The sequence below is a fragment of the Moschus berezovskii genome, chromosome 6 (assembly GCF_049115385.1).
Source record: "Moschus berezovskii isolate FMDL1 chromosome 6, NW_MosBer_1.0, whole genome shotgun sequence".
NCBI classification, from domain to species: domain Eukaryota; kingdom Metazoa; phylum Chordata; class Mammalia; order Artiodactyla; family Moschidae; genus Moschus; species Moschus berezovskii.
Window position 1 is genome coordinate 101909375 of NC_142465.1, and position 26569 is coordinate 101935943.

Sequence of the window (26569 nt, forward strand, 5' to 3'; positions counted from 1 at the left end):
AGATGTAACATACAACATAATAGATATAATTAACAGTTATAAATCGTATATGAAAGTTAAGAGAATAAATCCTAAGAGTTTTCATCACAAGGACAAATTTTTTCTATTCCTTTAATTTTGCATCAGTATGAGATAATGGATGTTCACTATATACCACTGTCTAAAGTGTTGCAGCAAAATGATTTAACTTACATACATCATGAAACGATGACCACAGTAACTTGATGTATGTAAGTTAAATCATTTTGCTGCAACACTTTAGACAGTGGTATATGTCAGTTACACAGTGCTACTATGTCAGCTATATCTCAATAAAACTGGAAGGAAAAAAGAATGAAAGAAGTAGTGGGAAAGAGATGGGTGTTTTAACTGATTGTAAACAAAAACAGGAAGGCTATCACCATCTTTGACTACATTTATAGATATATGGAGTCAATATCAGAAGAAGTAGCAATTTCCTTATTTGATATAACTGGTTATATTACAAACAGAATACTGTTTTCATTTATGGGTACCACATAAAAGAGATACGGACAAAGTGGAGTGAAAAAAGAAAGAAATCAAGAAAGAAGGGGTCTGGATCATGTTGCATGAGGAACAGTATGAGAAACTAGCTATTTAGGCTTCCCTGGGCGCTCAGGCGGTAAAGAATCTGCCTGAAATGTAGGAGACCTGGGTTCGATCCCTGGGTCAGGAAGGATACCCTAGAGGAGGGAATGGCTGTCCACTCCAGTATCCTTGCCTGAAGAATTCCACGGACAGACAACCCTGGTGCGCTACAGTCCGTGGGGTCACAAAGAGTCAGACACAACTGAGAGACTAACACTTTCTCTTTTTTTTTCAGCCTTGACAGTAGCAGGCCTCAGAGGAACCAGGCTTCCAGCAAAAGAGCATTTGTGTAGAAGAGGATTAGATTCATTCAGAGTGTTCTACGGGGCTGATGTGGGCACAATGAATGGAAGCTAGGAGAAAACAGATTTCTCACCCATGAGACAGAATTTTCTAGAGCGAACCAAGAATGAAATAAACTATGTCACGAATCAGTGCTATTGCCATCAGCCTGAGGACTCAGAGGGTATGGCTGCCCATGTGTCCGGAACAGTGTATCAGTCACTACAGCACAGCGTGAGAGCGTTAATGTCATGGCTTCCAAGGTCCATTCCCTCTGACGTGCTAGCCCAGATGTGCTCTCTAACCCCAGCCAGGTCCAGATGTCCCAAGGCTGCCTCACTCTAAGCTCAGATCTAAGAATGCCACTCCTCAAAGACCTGACATGCCTCATTCCCCTTCCCATGTCTGCAGCAGACAGCAAGCATGTTCCTCGGGTTCTTTGGCACTGGTACCAAAGTCAGAAAGGTCAGTATGAAGATGAAGCCATGGCTCTGAACCCACCACTTCTCCAGGACTTTGCTACTCCTGCCTGTCACTTTCCAGACAGAATGGAGACTGGTCCATATCCATACCCCTACCACCAAAAAAAAAAAAGGCACAGAGTAGGAGTAGGTGAGAAGTCAACTCTTCTAACAGAGCCTCCTCACTAGAGAGGGTCCCTCAATCAGGTCGGAACCATCATCCTGTCCACCACTGCTGGCCAGTAAGAACCCAGATGGCGGAGTCAAGGCCAAGATTTATAACCTTGTTCAGGACATGTAAATCTGTTTGATGTTTTGCTGTGCTTCTGCTAACAACCATAGTTCCTCAAAAAAACAAAAACTAAACTCCCCATACTTCCCACTCCCTGACAGATGAACCTTCTGAGACGCACTCCCTGATGAATGGAATTGTTAAAATGTTCCCGACTCCCCAGTCTCTTTATTCACAGGGACCAGAATGAAAAAAGATTATGTGCAGAATTCTAGACATTTTGGTTCAATCTTCTCTGAGACCAATTAGACAACTGAAGAAAAACAAACAGAAAGGACCCCTAAAAGGGACTCATCTTTGGAGATTTCTCTCACGATCTCTCTTCTTCTCTCTTATCTCATGAACATAAAGTATCATCTGAGGTACTAGCGCAGGGCTCCTGACACTTGTGACTGGTAGAGCACTCTGACTTAGTTTATGGCGCTCTTGACAAAAAGCCATAAAGTACCGACTAATTTAATTCCATTCCAAATAATTTCACTTGCATATTTTGTACTAATAACTCCATTCCATGTATGCATTACAAAAATCATGAGGTCTACTCAAATTACAATAAGCTTCAATATTCTATAGTCACATCTGTCCACAAATATCCTTGGCCAATTGTTTAATTCTTCTGTCCACGAGCCTTTTCTGGCAGATTCAGGCTAGACAGTCCAAGAAAAAGTCTCAGAGAAAATCTGACAGAGTTCTGAGAAAATCTTCAGGAACAAAAACTTAAAACTGAGACAATTCTGGCCATTAATATATTCTTTCCTGTGATTTAGGGAACATACTATTACTTTATCTGTGCAGAGAATAACTAGTTGCCGGGCACTGGAATTCCAACAAAGCAAAAATTGAGGAGCAAAACTGAGGGACTACTGTACCAGAATCAGTCTGCAGTCACAGCCTAAACAAAAACTCTTTTTTCCCTGGTCTTGTTGTTATTACTTGTTTCACTTACAATTATATATATATATATATCCTATGGACTTTCTATCAGTATGTCTCACTGATTTGTAGTTGCAATAGAAGTTAAACATATTAATATACTCCCATTCCTTTTGTCACGTACGTCTGAATGCGATAAGATGATAAGAGGCCAAACCAACATGCCTCCACAAACCTTAAGTTTCTTCACTGACACATTTTTAATTGGTTAATGCCCAAGTTCACACATCAACCCTTGTATGTCAAATACGAAGAGACAAAGCTCCACTGTAAAATCAACAATACAATACATACTCTTGGTGAAAAATAGGCACCACTCCAGGCATTTGAAATATGTTAGTTCTAATTTTCATAACAATCCTGCAAGTAGAATAACATCCCCACTTTACATACGATGTAACCAGAGCTGGGACAGGCTCTGTGGTTTACCAAGAGCACAGAGCAGTAGAGCGGGAATTCAAACACAGACCTATTTGGCTCCCAAGCTCCACCATGCATGTCAATGGAACCAGGTGAATGAGCTCATACTGGCAATTTATTCACCTGATCTCACAAAGAGAATTTATTGAAACCTAAGCCCTTCTAATGAGGCAGTTTCAAGTAGCGTTTCTATTAATGATACTAGGAAGTGACCAAAGTTGCCTTCCCTGTAAGAGACAAGGACCACTGAGCATGGCACATACCTGCAACTCCCCAATGGCCAGAACCGCGAGGTCTCTAACACCATCTTCATCCACATCTGGCAGCACCACAGCCGGGGCAGCCAGGGTCCCGTTGGATAAGTAGTTTGGGTTTAAAGTCCACATGGCTTTCCCTGGGGAAGGATAAATACGCTGATCACAACAAGCGCTTTCTGCCTCTGCAAAAGGCAGATGCTAGGCTCCCAGGCCAGAAAAGAGACTCAATAGGCTGAGTGACAGACAGAATCTCCTACACACTTTTCCCTTTAGTTTGTACCTTGCTGGGGAGAAAGGCAGTAGGGAGTGTGAACTGATACCTGCAAGTATCTGGCTATCAAGTCCATATAATAACCCAACACCTGGGTTTTTTAGGTAATACGGACATGATGAAGTTTGTTCAAGAAAGAAAAGCCCCCTTGTCTGGAATGGAGGAATTATCTGTTAAAGATGATTCCAACTACTAAGGAACTGTCCAAGGACAGCCAAACAGAAGCCCAACCCACTCCTTCTGGCACATGTTCAGAGGAGTAAAGAAACCATAAAAGATGACTTCAGTTCTGGAGTTAACTCACATGCAAAAATTTTTTTTCACTCAGAGGAACCCCATTCACAGACTCCAATCTTTACACCTAGGAAGGAGGCTACTTATCTAACTTTGAGTCCAAGGTTAAGAACACACTGGAAGTGCAAGACTCTGTAAGCAGCCTTCATAATACTTGATTTTTTTCTCTCTTTTGTCACATATGTCTGAATGCGATAAGATGAGAAGAGGCCAAACCAACACGCTTCCACAAACCTTAAGTTTTTCCACTGGCCTATTTTTAACCAGTTAATGTCTAAGTTCACATGTGAACCCTTATATATCAAATACAAAGAGACAAAGCTCCACTGTCTTCTGTACAAAGAACACGGTAGGGAGATTATTTCAAAACCGAAAGCCCTGGGGCAGTTTCTGTTTGGATAACTCAGTTTAGCCCTATCCTATCACCAAACAGGTTGAACCATGGATGTGATACTCTACTTAAACCCTTTCTCTTGTTCCCCTTAATATCCACCTTCCAGAGCAGGAGATCAGACCTCCCACCATGGGAGAGTGGAACGGTCCCTTCCCTACCAGACTGTTCTCATCCACGATGAGGGCTCCCAGGAGCAGGGACCCCTCGTGGCCAACCATCTTTACCTGATGTCCCGTTGAACGCACTGAGCATCTTGCGTGTCCCCGTCACCAGGCAGACAGTTTTGGCCATGTTCCCTGGTGTCAGATCCAAACAGGTGATATCTCGGGCTTCCTCGGGGAGGGGACTAGACCACAGTGTGCTGCCGTTCATCCCCGAAAGGCACACGAGGACAGCAGGTGGTCCTGAGACACCTAGAAGCGCACAAGAGGAAGTGAGGAAGCCAAGGAGATGAGACGGAGATCTGAGCGGGACCAGAAAACCTAAAGGACCTGCGTGCTCCGCTCCTCCCCGCATTTCTGGGGAAAAGGTCTGCGAACGGGGCACCTGTCACATCTGCTCAACACATCTTTCATGTCAGGTGAGCTGCCGTGACCTCCTCCAGGCGACCTGCGTGCACCTTCACTCTCACAACATGTCTGTTGACAGGTCTGTCACCTTAGTCCTGCTAAGCAGGGGTATCCTTCAGGCTAAAGCCTGTCACATTCATTTTTGCATCCTCAGTGCTTTGCAAAGCACCTGGCACATAAAGCAGCCAAGTGCTTTCTGAATAAAAGGAGCAAAATCAAGAATATGAAAAAGGAGTGGTTGGAAACAAAACAAACAAAAAACCCAGAAGGCAAAGTGATGTTCAAAAATTCAAGACTGATCTAGGGACTTTTCTGGCGCCCCAGTGGTTAAGACTCCGAACTTCCAAAGCAGGTGGTGCAGGTTCGATCCCTTCGATCACTAAGATCCCACATGCTGCAGGGTGTGGCAAAAAAAACACGAAAATTAAGACTGATGTAGAATATGTGGAGAGAAGGGAGCAAAGTACCTGAACTGTAATCACTGCAAGCAAATGCTGACAACAGAAAAAAATCTTTTTTAAAACAAAACCTGAAGATGACACACAGCGATGATACCAGGAGGTCCCCTGGTCTAAAGTTCCATGGACCTAGCTGATCTGGTCCCAGCAGGCAAGAATACTTGGGCAAACTTAGGACTGAGGTCCAAGGACAGCTGATAAACGATAAACGCAGCTCACTTCTTTAACAAACAATCCTCTACGTCACGCAGCAACCCTATCAGAAGCGTCATGTTCTCTCTTGCTGGTTTCACATTCACTTTCAGGACGGGCGGACGGCCCAACTCACTTCCCCGCTTCTAGCAACAGCTAATAAGGACTGGACATGTAGGTTTACAGCTTCACTGTACCTAGTCCTTGAAACTGTTAATTAAATATATACAACCAAGGGGACTTACTGGGGGCGTGGAGTGGTTAAGACTCCAAGCTTCCACTGCAGGGGGAATGAACGGAGATCCCACATGCCACATAATGTGGTCAAAAAATTGAAATAAACAAACAAGCTAAAAGCAAGTAACAAACTGGCTCACTCTTTCAGACCTTGTTGCCAGAAGCAGCAATTTCCATGGTAAATCATGGCAATACATGTTATCTCCCAGACTTCCCAGGGATGCTCTCATTAACAGACTTTGCTGTCCTTCCCTCTTCACGTCCCTACCAACTTCACGTCAACTGTGTGACTCATCTTTTTCTGGGTGGTGATGGGTCATCCCTTCTCTACCAGACCACGACTCCTTGAGGCAGAGACCAATCTCCTTGTTAGCTCAACAGAACCAGTGCAGCTCTATGAAAGGTGCACAGCAGGTCAAATATGAAATGCAGTCCTCCTCACATCCAGGGGCACAGATCTTTGAACCCACTGGCCTGGATTATGGGCACAGCAGTCTGACATAAGGGTCAAGGTCATGAACTCCTCACAATCTCCAGGCTGTACAATTTGGATCCCAGTTCTACTATTGCCAGCTGTGGGGCTTCAGGCAAGTTCCTTCACCTCACTATGCCTCAGTTTTCCCCATCTGCAAATAGGGATAATAACATTAGTCTGTCTTATAGGGACACTGAGGGATAAATCCATTCATAATATGTACATACAACAGTGCATAGCACATACAAAGTACCATGTGTTCACTTTATTATTGTTTTTTATAATCTATAACCAAATCAGGCTGGTCCATCTTATGTCCAAACTCATGGCCTTACCACTGAGTCCTGATACATAGCAAACCATGCAAAATACCAAATGACTAAAAAAAAAAAATCTCTAAAAAGTGAATGGGGGTAGTTTTTACTTCAAAAGCTGATCAGTCATAAGCGGAAAAAAATATATAAATATAATTAAAATTCAATCATATAGGTCAATTTCTAGGCTAGAGGTTCTTCCCATTAAAAAAAAATTATACCCAAACTGCTTCTACACATTGCACAAGCCCTGGGAAGATATTTCTAATGCTCTCGACAATGTACCTAAACTTTTATTTCAGGGCCTGAATGATCAAAAAGTAGCTAGGAGGTTGTGCATGTGTGCTCAGTCACCCAGTTGTGTCCGACTCTTGTGACTCCATGGACTATAGCGGGGCCACGCTCCTCTGCCATGGAATTTTCCAGGTAAGAGAAAATTTCTTGGCAATTTTCTCCTACTGGAGAGGGTTGCCATTGCCTCCTCCAGGGGATCTTCCCAACCCAGGGATCGAACCGGCATCTCCTGAACTGGCATCTCCTGAGTCTCGTGCATTACTAGGCAAACTCCTGGGAAGTCCTAGGAGGGCGTTCTCTGCCTCCAACCACAGCTACTGTATTAGTTTACAGACTGCAGTTCAAATCCACTTAAATGAAGACTGCAGGACAAACCCAAAGGCCCCATGTACCTGTACTGAAAATGTAACATTTTTGCTTCTACAGTTGACATGTATCAGCTTGGGTCCCCCCAAAAAACAGCCCACTCAAGTAGGGTAAGTTGAGAAGGTTTAATAAAGACATAAAGATGTGGTCAGCGTGTAGAGAAATCACAAGAGACAGTACAGTCCCTCAGAACTGTGACCACTCCCAGGGCCCAAGAGACAGGGGAGGAAGGGAGTCTCAGAAGCCAGAAAAAGAAGGTCCGCAGGAGGACCACCTTGGGACAGACTGTGCCCTCTGATCAAGGAGACCCAGCAGGGAAAGCCCAGAAATAAATGCCCTCTGGTTACTCTGCCTCTCCAGCTTCTGGCCTGTGCTCCCCACTGGCCAAACCTAATGGAAGCCTGCAGACCGGGGAACCTGCTGACTTAATGCATACGGGTCTGCTTCTCATCCCTCAGGGAGTAGGATGGGGAGCAGAGACAGAGGAGCAAACAGACGGGGTCAGAGGAAAACACCCAGGCAAGACGTACATGCGTAAGGATATGTCACAACATCAGTAAAAGCTTTCTGCCAGGGATGAGAGCCTATGTTTATTATCATCTAAGAGGCTGGGGAAAACTGACTCAGGGAAAATTCAAGCAACCTAAGTGCTGGTGCTATTCAGGGCAGGCATGTGGCCAAGAAACCTCATCTCTGGATCTCAGGGTTGTCGCTGAACAGGGCGGCCACTGAAAGTGCCCTCCAGCTCTCACTTGCCATGACTTCTTCAAACAGGCATTATGTACAAGCTCCTGCACGAACTTGATTTATGTTTAACGCCCAGGGATTCTGGCTGCCCTTAGTGAGAGGTACAGGCAGAAGTGGGTCTGTGCATCTTATCTAGGGATGAACAGGCTCATCGGGTATGAAGGATCGCCAAGGGCTTTCTCCTCACTGTAGGCCCGTTAGTTCACAACCCCAATGCCTCCCTTATCTCACACCCTCCAATCAACCAGCTCCTCCCACCCAGGCCTCCAAAAGCCACCCTCTTACCGGCCGCACTCCCGTTCCCTGATGGCACGAAGGAGAGGAGCACGTCTCTCAGGCCGTCTCCATTTACATCCGCCAGCTCCAACGGCGACAGGTCCCCGCCTGATGGACACAAGAGACACAGAGCCCTCAGCAAGTGACACAGATCCGCTCCCTGCTCCAGGCTGGACAGGGAACGCTCCATAGAAACCAGGCAGATCTCAGCTCCTAGATGAGATATGCAGACCCAGTTCTGCTTGTGCCTCTCACTAAGAACAGCTAGAATCCCTGGGCATTAAATGTCAAGTCAAACATGAGAAGATTCTGGAAGGTGGAGAGAAGGCAGATCGGCTGGGGATGGTAAGCCCCGAGGAAGGACAATCTGGGGGTTCCCCTGGGTTTTCCTTGACCTCACATATCCCAGGTAGGGTGCTACAGAAGCTGGCACACCAGAAATGCCAACAGGGACACACAGGAAGGCCCCAGAAAAGCTGGTCTCCAGCCAGAGGATAGGAAAGACGCAGCCCAGCAAGACGGAGGAGTTTTCAACAATAATCATTCTACTCCAAGCAAAAACCACAGATAAAACTGTGGCCCCACCCGGGTCCACAGGACACACCAAGTGGAAACCCTTTCCAGGTAACAAGGCCCCTCTCGCCCCAGGGTCATGTCAGAGAAGTCGGGCGAGGAGGCTGGACTCTCATCCTCGCCCAGCAGCACTCAGGCCTCCACACACAAGGGAAGCCTAGAGTCCTACCTCCGCCAAGCATTCACAGGGCAGCCCCCCGCCCCTGGTGTCCTCAGAGGCTTGGACGTCCTCCTCCACCAAGCAGTGACAAGGCAGGCAGCATCACCCCTCCACACACACACACAGAGTGTGCAGTCGGAGGATGACTGTCAAACTCGGAGAGAATTCACACATGGCTGGTGGAAGTGTAAACTGGTACAACCACTATGGCAAATGATTTAATATAAACTCCTAGACATGTGGGCTTCCCGGGTGGCTCAGTGGTAAAGAATCTGCCTGCAAAGCGGGAGACACAGGTCTGATCCCTGGGTCAGGAAGATCCCCTGGAAAAGGGAATAGCTACCCACTCCAGTATTCACTTTTTTTTTCATTCCAGTATTCTTGCCTGGAGAATCCCATAGACAGAGAAGACTGGCAGGCTATAGTCCATAGAGTCGCAAGAGTCTGACACAACTGAAGCAACTTAGCATGCATGCATGCCTAGACATACAACATACCCTGTCAACCAGCAATTTCACTCCCAGGTTTATGCTCGAGGGAAATTCTTATATACTCCATCAGGAAACACATTCAAGAATCTTCTTAGTGGTACTGCTGCTGCTTAGTTGCTAAGTCGTGTCCAACCTCTTTTGAGACCCCATGAGCCCGCCAGACTCCTCTGTCTATGGGATTTCCCAGGCAAGAATACTGGAGTGGGTTGTCATTTCCTTCTCCAGGGTAGTGGTATTCCTTAATTTTTTTTTTTTTTTGGTATTACTTACTTTTAAAAAATAGAAGCCACCTAAATGCTCACCAACAGTAAAATGGATCGCTAAATCACAGGATATTCACACCATGGAAAATTAGTGGTGAAAATAAAGAAACTCTAGCGACAGTACATTGATAACAGATAAACCTCAAACATTTTCTTTAAATATGCTGAACAAAAAAGCAAGTCACAGAAGACCACATGATTATATTTATATGATATTCAAAAACAGGCAATATTAAAGGATGGATCATTTAGGGATACAAACCTATGTGGCAAAACTTTAAACACAAGTAAATGAATACCGACAGGAAACTCAGGACAGTGGAACCCTTTGGTGGACAGAGGGGGATAAGGTGAGGAGGTGAAGGACACGTGGGGAATTATAAGGTCTATGAACACAGATTTTGCTCGGCCTCAACCTCAGGTGATAAGATTGTTCTCTTCTCCTGCTATAGAGAGAGCACCTTTCACCTGGGAGTTTCATCTCCTGCTTTTAGGAAGGCTCGAAGGTCAGTGGCCCTCTTGCACCTGTTGTTGTTCAACCGCCTTCTACACAAAACAGCCAATCTACCAAAGTGCCACAGTTGGGCTTGTGTGTTCTGAGTCCCTTTTGCCTGCTACAGTTTACAAGAGATACGGCCACTCAACACTAACAGTTAGATGGGATCCCCAGTATGGATTCTGAATAAGTTGTGTTAAAGAAACCTGCTCTACCACCTAAGTGTCCATCAACAGGAATGGATAAAGTTAAGATGTGGTACACTGCTATATTCAAAGCACAAAACCAACAAGGATCTATTGTACAGCACATGGAACTCTACTCAAATTATGTGGCAGCCTGGATGGGAGCAGGGTGTGGGAGAGAATGGATACATCTGTAGGTACTATTGCTGCTGCTGCTGCTAAGTCACTTCAGTCGTGTCCGACTCTGTGTGACCCCATAGACGGAAACCCACCAGGCTCCCCCATCCCTGGGATTCTCCAGGCAAGAACACTGGAGTGGGTTGCCATTTCCTTCTCCAATGTGTGAAAGTGAAAAGTGAAAGTGAAGTCGCTCAGTCGTGTCTGACCCTTAGCGACCCCACGGACTGCAGCCTACCAGGCTCCTCCATCCATGGGATTTTCTAGGCAAGAGTACTGGAGTGGCTTGCCATTGCCTTCTCCGGTAGGTACTATTACAACATTGTTAATCGGTTATATATCCTGATACATAATAAAAAGTTTAAAAAGAAAAGATATATACCCTGAATACAAATATGCATACATATATACAATGGAATACTACTCAGCCATAAAAAATGAAATTTGTTATTTGTAGCAACATGGACGGACTTGGAGGGTATTATGCTAAATGAAATAAGGCAGATAAAAGACAAATACTGTACAGTATCACTTATATGCAGAATCTCAAAAACATAATCAAACAGTGACTATAACAAAAATGAAGCAGACTCATGGCTACAGGGAACAAACTAATGGTTACCAGCAGTTAACAGGAAAGAAGGGCAGAGCAACACAGAGGATTTTTTAAAAAGAGGTTATTATGGAATTCTAGGAAACTACAGGTGAGAAATTTCTGAAACCTGTAAAGCACTGTGAAATTTAAAGAATCTTTCCTTTAGTAAAATATATAATAAAAATGAAAAATAAAGAATAGCCAGAATTACTTGGGTAGCACCATTCCAACCATTAAGAGCAGGAAAAAAAAGTTATTGCAAGAAAGCAACTCTCTTTTTCTGGAAAAGAAATTATTTCATAAACAACAATGTCCTACTGTAGAGCACAGGGAACTATATTCAATATCCTATGATAGCCCATAGTGGAAAGAATCTGAAAAAGAAGCTATAGGTATACAGACATAACTGAATCACTTTGCTGTACAGCAGGAACTAATACAACACTGTAAATCAACTATGAAAGTGAAACTGTTATTCCTTTTGTCGTGCCCAACTCTTTGTGACCCCCACGAACTGTAGCCCACCAGGCTCCTCTGTCCCTGGGATTTTCCAGGCAAGAATAATGGAGTGGGCTTCCATTTCCTCCTCCAGGGGATCTTCCCCACCCAGGGATGGAACCCAGGTCTCCTGCACTGCAAGCAGATTCTGTACCCTCTGAGCCATCAGGGAAGCCCCCCAAATCAACTATATTTCAATAGAAAATAAATTTTAAAAAATTATTAGAAAATTCACTTTCGACCAGGCTTCCACAATCAGCAACCACCCAAGTGCCCTACAGGAGCCCTACGTGGCCTCTGGCCTGGCCAGGATGTGAGCTTCACTTTCTCTGTGAATCCTCCTTCCCCCAGCTCTGCCCTCCCCTGATCCAGCCTCAGCTGCACATCTGGGGCCCAGCAAACCAGGGCTTTCTCCTCTCTGCATCCAATTAAGACCTTCCCCAGTAGAAACACAGCCAGCCATCCTCCCAAGATTTTGGAACCATACCAATCCATCTTTTTGTCTTATGTCCAACCTTAACTTCCAAACCGTCTCCGCACACAGTGAGAGAAATGGTAGGTGACACACGTTAATATGTAAAGACTTGAAGGAAACTTTCAACGTCATCAGGCGCTTTCAAGAATGACACGCCATGGAGTTTTACAGACTGAAACCCACCCTGCCCATCCTACCCGCTCCAGCCGCTTACCTCCCTGGGGACCCAGGTGGCGGCTCCACGTGCTGTGCAGGTCTCGGGGGGGACAGGGGATCAGGAAAGCACACACAAGCACTAGGACCGTGGAGATCACCAGCATCAGCAGAAAGACGGACGTGCGCACGCAGGACGCGACAGAGGAGGCCGCCTTCTGCTCCAGGGCCCCCAGGGGCTCCAAGGGGTACCCCTCAGGGGCGACCTCAGAGAGCCGTGGCTTCCCAGCCCCTGCAACCTCGGCATCCGAGTCGGGCTCCGGCGCCTCCCCCAGTGGGCTCTTCCCGTTCTTGACCCCTCCGTTCTTCTGCTGCAGGTTAAGCACCAGATCATCTTCACTCTCATCGCTGTCAGCCTGTGTGAGGGGGTCATACTCCCCCAGGTCCGGGCTTTTTTTCCCTGAAAAGACAGAAAGTCAGATGGTCAAGGGGGACTTGCAAGGAAGAACCCTCAGTCAACACACAGAAACTGGAAACACCTAGGAGAACACACAGAACAGAACAGGTCTAGGCTGATAAGCCTGGACCGTGGAGCCATCTATAAAAACAGATGCCAGTGAAAAGGGAGAAAGGATCGGGGAGAAAAAGAAAGAAAATCACAGTGTTCTAGAACAGGGCTCCCCAACAGAGAACTGGGTCACACAGCAGCAGGTAAGAGGTGGGTGAGCAAGTAAAGCTCCGTCTGTATTTACAGCCGTTCCCCATCACTCAGCTTCCCCCGTGGCTCAGCTGGGAAAGAACCCGCCAGTCAACGCAAGAGATGCGGGTTCAGTCCCTGGGTTATGAAGATCCCCTGGAGAAGAGAATGGCAACCTGCTCTAGTACTCTTGCCTGGGAAAATCCCATGGACAGAGGAGCCTGGCAGGCTAAGTCCGTGGGGTTGCAAAGAGTCAGACACGACTACGCGCTCATGCACACACACACATACACACTCCATCACTCACATCACTGTCTGAACTCTGCCTTCTGTCAAATCAGCAGCAGCATTCGATTCTCGTAAGAGTGCAAACCCTACTGTAAACAGCCCATGAGAGGGATCTAGTATTCCACCAAACCAGTTCCTGGTGCCAAAAAGGTTGGGCACTGCTCTTCTCGAATTATCACTTTCATGAGTTTAAAAACATTCGAAAAGAAACAGAAAATAGATAACTTCAAATCCTAGTATTTTTTAAAAGTTCTGTTAGTTTATGTGATTCTCAGTAACGAAAAGACCATGGCTCGTCCATGGGCCTTGCATACACCTAATGGTGTATTTCCTTTGATTTTCTTAGAGTGGTGATGTTCCAATCTGTCCCATGACTCCTCTAAACTTTTAGAACCATTGTTCTCTGCACACCGCTCCTCACAGGCCAATATGTATGACTTCCCAGTTGCTTCTGGGCTTCGCAGGTGGCACTAGTGCTAAAGAACCCTCCTGCCAATGCAGGAGATGTAAGAGACTCGGGTTCAATCCCTGAGTGGGGAAGATACCCTCTAGGAGGAAATGGCAACCCACTCCAGTATTCTTGCCTAGAGAAGTCCATGGACAGAGGAGCCTGGTGGGCTACTGTTCATGGGGTCCCAAAGAGTCAGACACACCTGAAGAGACTTAGCACACAACTGTTTCCACGGAAACCACAAAGAAAGTCAAATGCTTAAAGTCACCTGGAGACTAGCTTTGAGAACCTTCCTGGGAGTCTAACACCCTTTCAGTACATGTTACAGTAAACAGTGGTTACCTGAAAATTGCTATTCTGATCCTGCAGGCTGGGAGTGGCAGAATCTAGCAGGCATGTGGAGACGGAGGACTTGTCTTGACACTGGTTTACACTATAAGCACCCCAGTTTTATTTAGACCATATCTTTGCTGGGGTGGCAGGAGGAGGACATTTATGGGGGTGGAGGGGGTTAAACCTTCCTCCTCCCAAGCCATGCCTGCCCTAAGTGCCAGCAACTGGAGGAGTTTATGCTTTTATTTCAGGCTTATTATGATTGTTTAGTCACTAAGTCATGTCCAGTTCTTTTGTGACCCTATGGACTGTAGCCCACCAGGCTCCTCTGTCCATGGAATTTCCAAAGCAAGAGTACTGGAGTGGGTTGCCATTTCCTTCTCCAAGGGATCTTCCCAACACAGGGATCGAAACTGTGTCTCCTGCATTGTGTTTCCTGCGTTGGCAGGCAGCTTCTTTACCAATGAGCCACTGTTATGAGGATTAAATAATACATGCATGGTTCTCAGTGCTGACTTAAGAGTCAAGCTCAATAAATTTCAGCTTCTGTTATTACTGTTGGTATTCTATCTCTCCTCTGCCCTCACCCTGTCTCCTCATCCCCAGGTTAAATATCTCTACCTCTTCAACCTATTACTTGAAAAAGCACTATTTCAGGTGCCCATGACACCCTGGTCCCTCTCCTCTGGACACAATATTTCCATGCTCTTCAAAGGACAGTTCCCAGACCTGAATACGGTCCCCAGGGGTGCGGTCTGACCAGAGGAGGGCAGAGAGGCCACTACAATTCAAAACCTGTAACTAGGATCAAACCAGTCAATCCTAAAGGAAATCTACCCTGAATATTCATTGAAAAGACTGATGCTGAAGCTGAAGCACCAATACTGAGGCCACCTGATGCAAAGAGCTGACTCACCGGAAAAGACCCTGATGCTGGGAAAGACTGAAGGCAGGAGGATAGGGGGTGACAGAGGATGAGATGGTTAGATGGAATCACTGACTCGATGGACATGAATCTGAGCAAACTCAACAGAGTGGAGAACAGGGAGGCCTCACGTGCTGTAGTCCATGGGGTCACAAAGAGTCACAACTTAGCAACTGAACAACAGCCACCACCACCTAGGATCAGGCCAGCTTTCTTGGTTGTCCCATCACCGATTCAACTAAAACTGATTCAACAACCGATTCAACTAAAACTCCAAAGCACTTTCCACACATGCTCAAGCCACTCTACAATTACATGATTTTTAGCATCAAGTGAAACATTCAGCATGGACGCTAACTGAATTCCATCTTCCTAGTCAGTTTCCAGCCCGCAACAAATACAGCCTGAAACAGCATCTCTGCCAAAGTTAAATTATGACTGTAATACTAGTGAACAAAACGGTTTAAAGAAAATCCATATTCAGTGTATGATAGACTATCACAGAGAGGAAGAGAATTTGACTGCAAATGCTGCAGAGACTTGTAAATTCTTTAATAAATCTATAAATTACAAGCATTCTTTGAAAATCAAAGCCTCTGTTGAACTGGTCCCTCTAAAAAGATTACGTGCTGCTAGTTAATGATGGCAAAGGATGGCCTTTCTGTCAGTCTCTCCCTAAAACCAGAGGGGAAGAAAAAGAAACAAAAATAGAAAAAGAATAAAAAAGGAAACAGCCACATCCCCAAACTGTAATTTATGAAAACTCGTTGCCAAAGGCAGTGAAAGTTGCATCCAACTGAGGAAGTATAGTAAGAATAGGGACATACATCTCAAGTCTCCAGCAAGGAGCTGAGAGCACGGAATTAATAATATTGATGACATGGATGACCAATGGAAATGTACTAAGAGCTACTACGCCAGGCACTGGTCCATGCGTGTACAGGGGTTAACACATTTAATCCTCACAACCACCCCAAGAGGTAGGTGCCATTATTATCCCCATTTTATCAACAAGAAGATTAAAATATAAAGAGGTCAGTTGACTGAGATCACAGACTTAACAAGAAAAGCCAGGATTCAACCTCAGGCAATCTGATTAGAATCCACGGCTCTAACCAATCAGTTGCGCTGCCTCCCTTGTTGCCCAGATATAAAGCCAAACCAAATAATCTTTCGCTCAGAAAGACAAAGCCTGAGGGTCCCAGAAGCACCAGTGAGCCTCATTCAACACCACAGCATGAACAGCCAAGATAAGACTGAAGAAGAAAGAGCATGAACTTTCCTCTTTACAGGAAGCAGGCTGGCAGCACAGCAGGTTAGAAAAGGTAACGTTGGCAGTTCTCAAGGGGCGGGTTTTTTTTGGACAGTGTGGGTCCAATCAGGAGACAGAAACCAGACACTAATTCAAAGAGGACAGTTTCATGCAGCGAATGATTAAACAGTGAAAGGAAAGTAAATATGAATCTGGGAAGAGAAATCCAAAGGTATCCTAGAATGGGGAGACTGTAGCCCCAAAGGACAAACGTGCTATTTAAAGGATCCAGATCCACGTTTACAGATCAGACAACTTAAGTGAACATGGAGCCCAGGGTCAATAAACTGATAACTGGTACAAGTAACAAGGGACTTCCCCAAGGGCTTACAGTGTAAAGAATCCGCCTGCAAGGCAGGAGACACAGGAGACGCGGGTTTGATCTCTGGGTCGGGAAGATCTCCTGGAGGAGAAAATGCAACCCACTTCACTATTCTTGCCTGAAAAACCCATGGACAGAGGAGTCTGGTGTGCTACCATCCATGGGGTCGCAGAATCGGACACGACTGATCATGCATGCACAATAAGAAGCAAAGAAGTAAATGCTAAACCAGCATTCTGAGGCCCTGTGACAATCGCCAGCCTGTAACAAAAGCAACATCCACAAAGGAAGAGCACTGGTGGGAAAGGGATTTGAGTTGACAGCCTAGATTAGGTTCCAGCCTCAGCTGCCCAAATTCATTCAGCCTCTGCCCACCAGTCAGCCAATAGCTGGCTGTAAAACAGCTGCCCATCTAAATACGAATAGAATCAGAACACAGCCATCATTAGTACTCAGTCCATAAGCTACTGCAAAGTTCTACAAACATTCAAGAAAGAAATTACAACAAAACCCAGCAAACAAAAACCCAGCTACAGAACAAATGCTAGACATGTGATACCACGAAATGGAAGAACTAGTGAACAGATACTTCCCCCCAGAATCCAAGAAATTCAAGCAATTACCTTCTCTGAAATAAGGGCTCATGGAAAAACAGAACATTTCTAAGAAGAAATGATGATTCAACAGAGAAGATGAAAAGTAAACAAGGAGGACTCAGGGAAAATGATGGAAGGAAAGAATAAAACAATCTTACAAAGGATATCCTTATTGGGATCGACAAAAAGAACCGAAATGGTTGAAAAGAGCATCAGAGATGTAAAGGTTAGACTGTGAAGATCAAGCAAGATGAAACGGAAATAACAAGGGCTGGCAGTTTTGAGCACTTAGTGTACTCTCTTTCAAGCCCCTTAACTGCCTTAGCTCAAAATTATCACAGCATCTCTTTGAGGCAGACACAATATTATCTCGATTTTAAAGATGAGGAAACTGAGGTTTGGAAGTTTAAGTAACCGGCCCATAGTTAAACAGCAAATAAGTGATAGTACAAGGATTCAATCCCAGGCAGTCTGGCTTGAAAGCTATACTATCTCGGCACTTCACAAGAAAAATAGCAAGGTATTTAAATGGACTAGAAAGAACAGGACAGATATAGAGGACAGAAGTGATCCAATCTACATGCAACTGAGGAAGAGAATAGAAAAGAGAATGGAACCAAAAATGATTTAAAAGACATGCGAATAAAGCTCCTGCAGTTACGTGTTAGTTGCTCAGTCATGTCCAACTCCCTGGGATCCCATGGACTGTAGCCCACTCCTCTGTCCATGGGATTCTCCAGGCAAGAATACTGGAGTGGGTTGCCGAGCTCTTCTCCAGGAGATCCTCCCAACCCAGGGATTGAACCCAGGGATCGAACCCAGGTCTCCTGCATTGCAGGTGGATTCTTTACAATCTGAGCCACGAGGGAAGCCCATACGAAAAAAGTTCCTGTAGTAAAGCAAGACCTGAAACTGCAAAATACGGTGCCCACTGAGTCTCAAGAAAAACTGATACAGAGCAATCAATACCGAAACATATCCTAGTAAAGGCAAAGAACTTCAAAGACAAAGACAGAATCCTATGAGCAGCCAGTCAGTCCAAGAGGAAAAGAAGCAAGTCACTAACGGTGGGAACAAAAATCAGGCTGACTTCTCCACAGTAAAACACATTACTAAATGACAGTGTGGCAATATGAAAAAATCCTCAAAGAAAGAAAATGAAACCGCAAAATCCAAGAACTGACCCAGACATGGTATTTCTGAAGTACAGAGGCAAGCACGAAAGATCACATACGCTTTCTTTAAGGGATCACAGATTACAACCAGTGCTTGGCCAAATTTCAGAGGAAAATAAATATTGACTTTTTTACTATTAATATGTATTTTTCCAGAACATGCAAAGACAACCTTCCACTTAATTAATACAGCAAGTTCAATTAGAGAAGTCCTAAGTAAAAATTTTTTTCTATCTATCTACAGAAAAAGAGTGAAATATATAGTACATCACTTGCCTAAAGATATACTCAGGCTGAGGAGTAGATATCCAATCCATGCTTCAAAGCTCAGGGAACTTTACCAACCTCTTGTCTGCTGATTTCAGCCACCACCCACATTTTTAGTCAATGGAAGGTTTTCAGAAAATAAAGAGAGGACACTGATTCCAGAATGTGCTCAAACACTCAGTCATGTCCAACTCTCTGCAACCCCATGGACTGTGGCCTGCCAGGCTCCTCTGTCCGAGTGGGTTGCCATTTCCTTCTCCAAGGAATCTTCCCAACCCAGGAATAAAACCTGTGTCTCTTACATCTCCTGCATCGCCAGGTGGATTCTTTACCACTAGTCCCACCTGGAAAGCCTGATTTCAGAATACATCAGTGTAAATAAGCTTCCCACGACTGTCACTTTTAGAAAGACAGAGGATGCTGGGCAAATAGCAATCCCAAAATGAGATAAAGGAAAATATCAATAGGAAAGAGACGCAGCTGTACCAGCCCCAAGTGTTTTCAGGAAAACATACTATAATGTATCCTACTCCGTGACATGCACTATATACACAGACTATCGCCTACACTCTACTGCAACTAAAGGTAAATCATTCCCATCATGAATTAGTTTATTCAAGGGCACAGAATTATTCCAAGTTACACATAATAAAACAAACCATTACAATAACATTATGCTCTTCTATTCCCTTCAGTGTTTGACCTTTAAACTTTTAAATAGACTAAAAATATATATTCTTAAGAGATAAGTTGCCCCACCAGCTGCTTTATGAATCTGACATTGTCCTTCTGTTACTAATTAACCACATTCTATGCATGTCGGCCAAATGTCTTTCCATCCTGAGCTTGATGAAAGGATATGCAACTGAAAGACATCCCAGGGACTGCTCTTTCTTCACCAGGTTGAGGGACACTGGCCATGAGCACATTACATCAGGCCTCCCTCCAGTTACCACATCTGTAAAGATCTTAGTGCTGCTGCTGCTAAGTCACTTCAGTCGTATCCGACTCTGTGTGACCCCAGAGACGGCAGCCCACGAAGCTCCCCTGTTCCTGGGATTCTCCAGGCAAGAACACTGGAGTGGGTTGCCATTTCCTTGTCCAATGCAGGAAAGTGAAAAGTGAGAGTGAAGTTGCTCAGTCATGTCTGACTATTAGCACCCTCATGGACTGCAGCCCACCAGGCTCCTCCGTATATGGGATTTTCCAGGCAAGAGTACTGGAGTGGGTTGCCATTGCCTTCTCCAGATCATGGTGCTAATGATGAAGATAATAATGGCTGACACTTACTGAATAATAACACATATCAAACGTCAACAAACTTCTCAAGCACATCCATCTCTTTTGCTATGCCAAATAACCCTACTGTGTGGCTAATAATGTTATTACTACATATGAAGAAACTAAAGGTTAAAGAGAATCTGATAAAGAGTGGATTAATCCAAGTCGGTCTCATGCTCTTCACCACCATTCTATTCTGCCTCCTTACACAAAAATAGTGAGGATGTCATTGTGGTGATTTTGCAATATCTACAAATATCAAATTATCATTACACCTGAAACTAATACAATGTTATACGTCAATGATACTCAATGTAAAAAAAAAAAAAAATAGTGAGGATGTTAACTAAAGTAACATGATACAGTAGCCAAAACAGGATAACAGCTTCACAGACCCAATTACAGGGTACCCAAAAAGAGCTATCAGAAAGCAACTTCTACCTAATATAAAAGCTAACAGTTGTATTTGTGGCAGAAGGGAGAAAGGGCAAGAGGGAGAAAAGCAAAAGCACAAGCAAAAAACCCAAAAGACTCACATCACCTAAAAAAACATACAGCCTTTGTACCTGGGACTAAACTCAACATTTGATAAAGGAACATCATGGCATCCGGTCCCATCACTTCATGGCAAACAGATGGGGAAAAAGTAGAAACGGTGTCAGATCTCATTTTGCAGGGGGGTCCAAAATCACTGTGGACAATGACTGTAGCCATGGAATTAAAAGACGCTTGCTCCTTAGAAGAAAAACTATGACAGCATATTAAAAAGTTGAGACATCACTTTGCCGACAAAGGTCTGTGTGGTCAAAGCTGTGGTTTTTCCAGTAGTCATGTATGGAAGTGAGAGTTGGGCCATAAAGAAGGCTGAGCACTGCAGAATTGATGGTTATGAACTGTGGTGTTGAAGAAGACTCTTGAGAGTCCCTTGGACAGCCAGCAGATCAAACCAGTCAATCCTAAAGGAAATCAGTCCTGAATATTCATTGGAAGGACTGAGGCTGATCCAATACTATGGCCACCTGATGCGAAGAACTGACTCATTGGAAAAGACTCTGATGCTGAGAAAGATTGAAGGCAGGAGGAGAAAGGCGACGACAGAGGACGAGACAGTTGGATGGCATCACCAACTCAATGGACATGAGTTTGAGTAAGCTCCGGGAGTTGGTGATGGACAGGGAAGCCTGGCGTGCTGCACTCCATGGGGTCACAAAGAGTAGGACATGACTTAGTGACTGAACAACAACCTGGACCTAAAAGTATCAAGAGAACCTGAGTGCTCAGGGCCCTACTGCCGTCCACACACACAGGGCCAGGACCAGACTGTGCTTCCCCTACCCGGTCAGCTGACACACTTACTGCATTGAAGACTCCAGGAGTAATGATGAAGCCTCAGCATGCAAAAGAGGTCAAGAGTTTCAAAAGCGAGATTTTTTGTTTTGCATTTCCAGCCTTTGAGGATGGCAATTACCTATACGAGAGGGGGCGAGGGACTTCCCTGTGGCTCAGCTGGTAAAGAATCTGCCTGCAATGCAGGAGACCTGGGTTTGATCCCTGGGTTGGGAAGATCCCCTAGAGAAGGGAAAGGCTACTCACTCCAGTATTCTGGCCTGGAGAATTCCATGGACTGTATAGTCCATGGGGTCAAAAAGAATTGGACACTACCAAGCAACTTTCACTTCACTTCAGAGAGGGTGCGAGGGGGGTAAAGAATCTAAAAGAAAAGGAGAAACAAAGCTAAATATGTCTGACATCCCATTACCCCTTGGGAGGACATCTGTGCTATGCTAATATAGGTGTGCTTAGCCATGTCTGACTCTTTGTGACCCCATGGACTACAGCCTGCCAGGCGCCTCTGTCCATGGGATTCTCCAGGCAAGAATACTGGAGTGGGTTGTCATTTCCTCCTCCAGGGGATCTTCCCAACTCAGGGATCGAAGCTCTGTCTCCTGAGTGGAGTCTTTATCACTGTGTCACCTGAGTAGCCCATGGGAGGACACTATCCTATACTAAGGACATACACGGCTACTCTCTTCAAAATAAATCCTGCAGGTAAAGGGTTATCCCCATTCTATTCCAATGTTACATACACACTCCAACAGAGAGAACAACGTTCCTTCCGAAGTTCTAATGAGACCATGTGCAAAGAAAAAGTGTCTGAAGTCATGAAATCTGGGGACAGAAATACAAATTCATATCAAATTCACAACCAACCCAGTGTCACTCGTGGCACAATACAGCAGACTGGAAACTCCTTGAGAACAGGGACCTTCCACTGGGTATCTGCCAGACACCCAATCAGCCCTTTCTACCCATGCTGGGGAAGCAACTGTGTTTCTCACTAACAAGATTATCAGCAAACAAACAGTTTATAGTTTAATGTTTAAAATGTATTTAGGTGGGACTTCCTTGGTGGTCCAGTGGTTAAGACTTTGCCTTCTAACGCAGGGGGTGTAGGTTTGATCCCTGGTCCGGGAGCTAAAATCCCCCATGCCTCACAGCCAAAAAAAAAAAAAAAAACAAAACATAAAACAGAAGCAATACTGTAACAAATTCAATAAAGACTTTAAAAATGGTCCACATCAAAAACAACAACAAACTTATTTAGATAAAAGCATAAATTTTTTTAAAGTCTTAAAATCTAAAATTTATTTGAGCAGAATAAATATACTTTTATTAAAATAGCAAGTTTCTATCAGGACAGTTCCATTCTGGAGGTTTAAAAGGAAAAACAAAAACTTGGAGCTGTTGCCCCCAAGTACTGAATTAGCTCTGCAAGTTGACTTCACCACTAGTGCCTCCTTAAAAGAATATTCCATCCATTATCTGCAACTTACCGGTGCAAATAAATTACCCTCATAAATGCTCAGGCTTGAGAGCCTGAGGCTGAACCTGAGGCTGAACAAGTGGAACCCAAGGCCCAGAATCTACAGTCAGAAGACCCCACATGTTTAAGTTCAGGCTTTTCCTATGCTGTTTTGTGCGACCCTGGACAAGTCAATCTGACAATTTATTTTTTAGGAGGGGAAATACCTGTTCCACCTACCTCACCGCAGCATCAATGTTGTCATTAAATGGAGAGGCTGCTCCAAAGGGGTCACTCGCCGCCCCCTTGCCCCCAACCCCCAGTCCAGCCCAAGACGGAAAGAGTTGGAGACCCTCCGGTAGGTCCTTCGCGGCGCTCGGGAAAGGATGCTAACCTCATCGCCCTCCCCTGGGGACAGCGGCGACGCGCGCCCTAACATTCGCCGCCGCCGAAGCGCCAGGCCACCATCCCGGCGAGCCTTCAGGGTCCTTCCCCGCGCGTTTCCCAGTCTGGCCCCGCGCCGGCGACCCCCGACCCGCCGGGCGCCTCTTTTGCCCCCTGGTGGCGCGTGGACCCCAGCCCGCGGAGGGCTGCACTGCCTCGCCTCCGCGCGCCTGCAGCTCCGCTCGGGTTGGGGCCAGGCCCCGATAGGCTTCGCCCTCGGGAGCCTGGAGTCCGCACCTCCCCAAGTCCGGCGGGGGCGGGGTGGTCGCGGGGTTGCAGCTTACCCGGGAGCTTGAGCGCCCTGGACAGCACGGTCGCCATGGTGGAGGCCCCGGTGCGCGTGCGCGCGCTCGCGTCCTGCCGGGAAGTGTAGTTCGCAGTCGAGGTGCGCGGGGCCGGGACCTGCAAAGGTGGGAGCCGGGCGGCGTGGCAGCGCCTGGAGGAGGCGCCCGCTGCCGCCTCCGCGCCCACGTGCGCGCTCCTGCGCCTGCACCCCGCCCCCTCCGGCACAGACGCCTCACTGGGCAGGTCACGTCACCGCTCTGAGCCTCGCTCTCCTCCTCCGTGAAATGGGGATCTGATACAGCCCACGGGCTTGCAGTGAGCACGGAATGAGATAATAGATAGGAGGCAAGGGTTGTGAAATACGCCTGAGCTTTGGAGTCAGACGGGTTTGAATTCCGCCCGCATCCCTCCCTCGCTGGGCCATCTAAGGCAAGTCACTTGTATGACTAAGCTTCAGCTTAGATATGGAGATGATCGCACCTACTTCAGAAGCATATTGTGAGGATGATATTACATAATCTATTTAAAACGCGTAGCACACAGCAGGCACCTAGTAAGTGTGTTTCTCTACGTTTCTCAGGTTAAAGGCGAGGTTCCCCTGGAGCCATAAGCTTCATCTCTGGTTACCAGTTCTTTACAGGGATCCACTCAGCACCCTGCCCCGCAGCTTCCAGCTTGAAGGGTCTAAGGACGCAAGATCAGACCTGTTTCTTCCCCTCAGGCACGTTCGGTAGGCATTTTAGGCACTTTAGGTAGGCATTTTAGTCCAGGAATGCTGAAGACATTATTTATCTTAGAACTGAAGCAGACCTTAGAGACTCCTTGTTTTATTGAAGAGAAAACTGAGATCTATAAAGGTGATGTGATTTCTTAGTGCAAACAAAAGTTCTAAGAGATCTCTCATTTGGACTGCCTCATCTGCATGAGAAACAGTCCTAGGACTATCCTGTGGGGGTAGTCCCAGCATTCTAACAGTTATCCCCACCGCACTTTACCCCAAACAAAAATATAATATCACTCATGTCGACAGAGGGAAGATTCTGGAGCCAGGCTGTGCTTGCATGAGCATGCATGCTGAGTTGTTTCAATCTTGTTCCACTCTTTTCGACCCCATGGACTGTAGCCCAGCAGTCTCCTCTAACCATGGGATTCTCCAGGCAAGAATACTGGAGTGGGTTGCCATGCCCTTCTTCAGGGGATCTTCCCCACCCAGGGATCAAACCCGGGTCCCCCATATTAGAGGTGGATTCTTTACCTTCTGAGCCAACAAGGAAGCCCTCCTGAGAATTAAATGGACACATGCAAAGCACACAGAACCATGTGTGGCACTGCATGTTTTGTGTTAGCTCTCCTTTTTATTAATACTTTATTACTTTTTGACAACGTAATAACTTAATAATAAATTTAATAATACTTTAAGAGATTAGTAAAATTAGTTGTTTATTCTTTGTGTGTACTACCATTCCCGAAATGTCCACTGACACTTCTCTGGAGGTATGATTAAAAACCACGTTTGACATCTATGTGGGTCATCTAAGAAAAGCACCATGACAAGTCACAGTAAACCAGTAGAGGCTTACCTGATATCAGATTAGCTAACTGGAACACATTCTTGAGATATAAAGACTGAGAAAAATAACCTTTAAGCTGAGTAGAATCAGTTTCTGCTGTAGGATAGGAACTTGGGTTTCTGAAACACAGGAGAGCAGGGAAGGAGAAAATCTGTCCATTTTTCTTAGTGAAAGTCCCTTTTTGTGTGATGAAAGTAAAATAAATTGTAAAAGGGAATTTCCTGGCAGTCCAATGGTGAAGACTCAGGCTTTCATTGCCTTGGACGGAAGTTCAGTCCCCGGCCAGGTAATCAAGATCCCAAAAGCCACACAGTATGGCCCAAAAAAATTTTTTTAAATTAAATTGTACAAAGTTTGATTAAAACTTTGCTTAAAACTGTACTGTTGGTACATCCTTGGTGGTCTAGTGGCTAAGAATCCACACTTCCACTGCAGGGGGCACAGATTTGACCCTGGGTCAGGGACCTAAGGGTACACACTCCGCCTGCAATGCAGAAGACTGAGGTACAATCCCTGGGTGGGGAAGATACCCTGGAGAAGGAAATGACAACCCACTCCAGTATTCTTGCCTGGAGAATCCCATGGACAGAGGAGCCTGGCGGGCTGCAGTCCATGCAGAGGCACTGAGCCACTAACACCTTCACCTTCACCTTTCAGAAAACTAAGGTCTTACAGGCTGCAAGATAAATCAAATAAATAAAAATAAAATTCTAAAAAAGAAAAGAGAATAATAGCATGCATTAAAAAAAAAAACTATCATCACCCATAGCACTTATATTTGTGCAGCACATAAATGGTCTAATTGTATGTGCATCCCACAGATACAGCATCTCTAGCCTTTTTTATGCCTAATCTTTTGGGCATTTCCCCTTTCCCCATCATCACCCCAGCTCTGCCAAAATGATTTTCAGGGGCACACAGATGCCAAGGAGTCCCTCCCTCCTGGCTCCCTGACCTTACCTCCTCTTTGGCTCTCTTAACTCCAGAAATCTCTCCCATCCCCTCCACTTTTTCCCCCCATTTTAACACAGGAACCAAAGCTTAAAACGGTGTTTCTCACATTTAATGTACTTTCATTCAATTACAGGAAAAAATTCAAAGTAACCACCGAACAAATCAGAATCCTTGACTTTACCTAAAGAAAACCTGTGACAGCTCTCTAGTCACCTGGCGGACTTAAGTGCCTTGCTGTGCACATCCCCTCCCCCACCACTGAGGGCACCCTGGAAATGCAAACACCTGGGCTTCCTGGCTTTCTAACCTGACCTCTCTAGGAGGAGCGAAACAAGGGGGGCTGGGGAGACAAGCCTGAGGACAGCCCACCCTGTCTGACCACTGTGCCTGTCATGAAGAGAAGAAATTCTATATCTGACAGTCACAGCTGAAGCCACAGAACCTATTCGAGTTTCCCTACAAGGATCTGCAGTGGGATTGTTCTTCATTCTAAGCTTCCAATACTTTGTAGTGGAAAACCATATCTGCTGATCTTTACGACCATTGTGATGCTCAGTGTGTTAGTCCCTCAGTCGTGTCCAACTCTATGACCCCATGGACTGTAGCCCACTGGGCTCCTCTGTCCAGGGGATTCTGCAGGCAAGAATTCTAGAGTGGG

At 45.5% G+C, this 26569-nt stretch overlaps 1 protein-coding gene across 1 annotated transcript in view; it reads right to left on the reverse strand.

Annotated features, from left to right (window-relative positions):
* FAM234B (family with sequence similarity 234 member B) overlaps positions 1 to 23518 on the reverse strand; it is a 39389-nt gene extending 15871 nt beyond the window's left edge. The window contains exons 1-5 of the mRNA XM_055395872.2: positions 23386 to 23518; positions 12269 to 12667; positions 8151 to 8249; positions 4438 to 4626; positions 3261 to 3391 (exon numbers count right to left, since the gene is read on the reverse strand). Of these exons, the coding sequence (XP_055251847.2) occupies positions 3261 to 3391; positions 4438 to 4626; positions 8151 to 8249; positions 12269 to 12667; positions 23386 to 23422 (855 nt within the window). The 5' untranslated portion in view covers positions 23423 to 23518. The remainder of the gene's footprint in view (positions 1 to 3260; positions 3392 to 4437; positions 4627 to 8150; positions 8250 to 12268; positions 12668 to 23385) is intronic.
* Positions 23519 to 26569: the final 3051 nt, after the last annotated feature.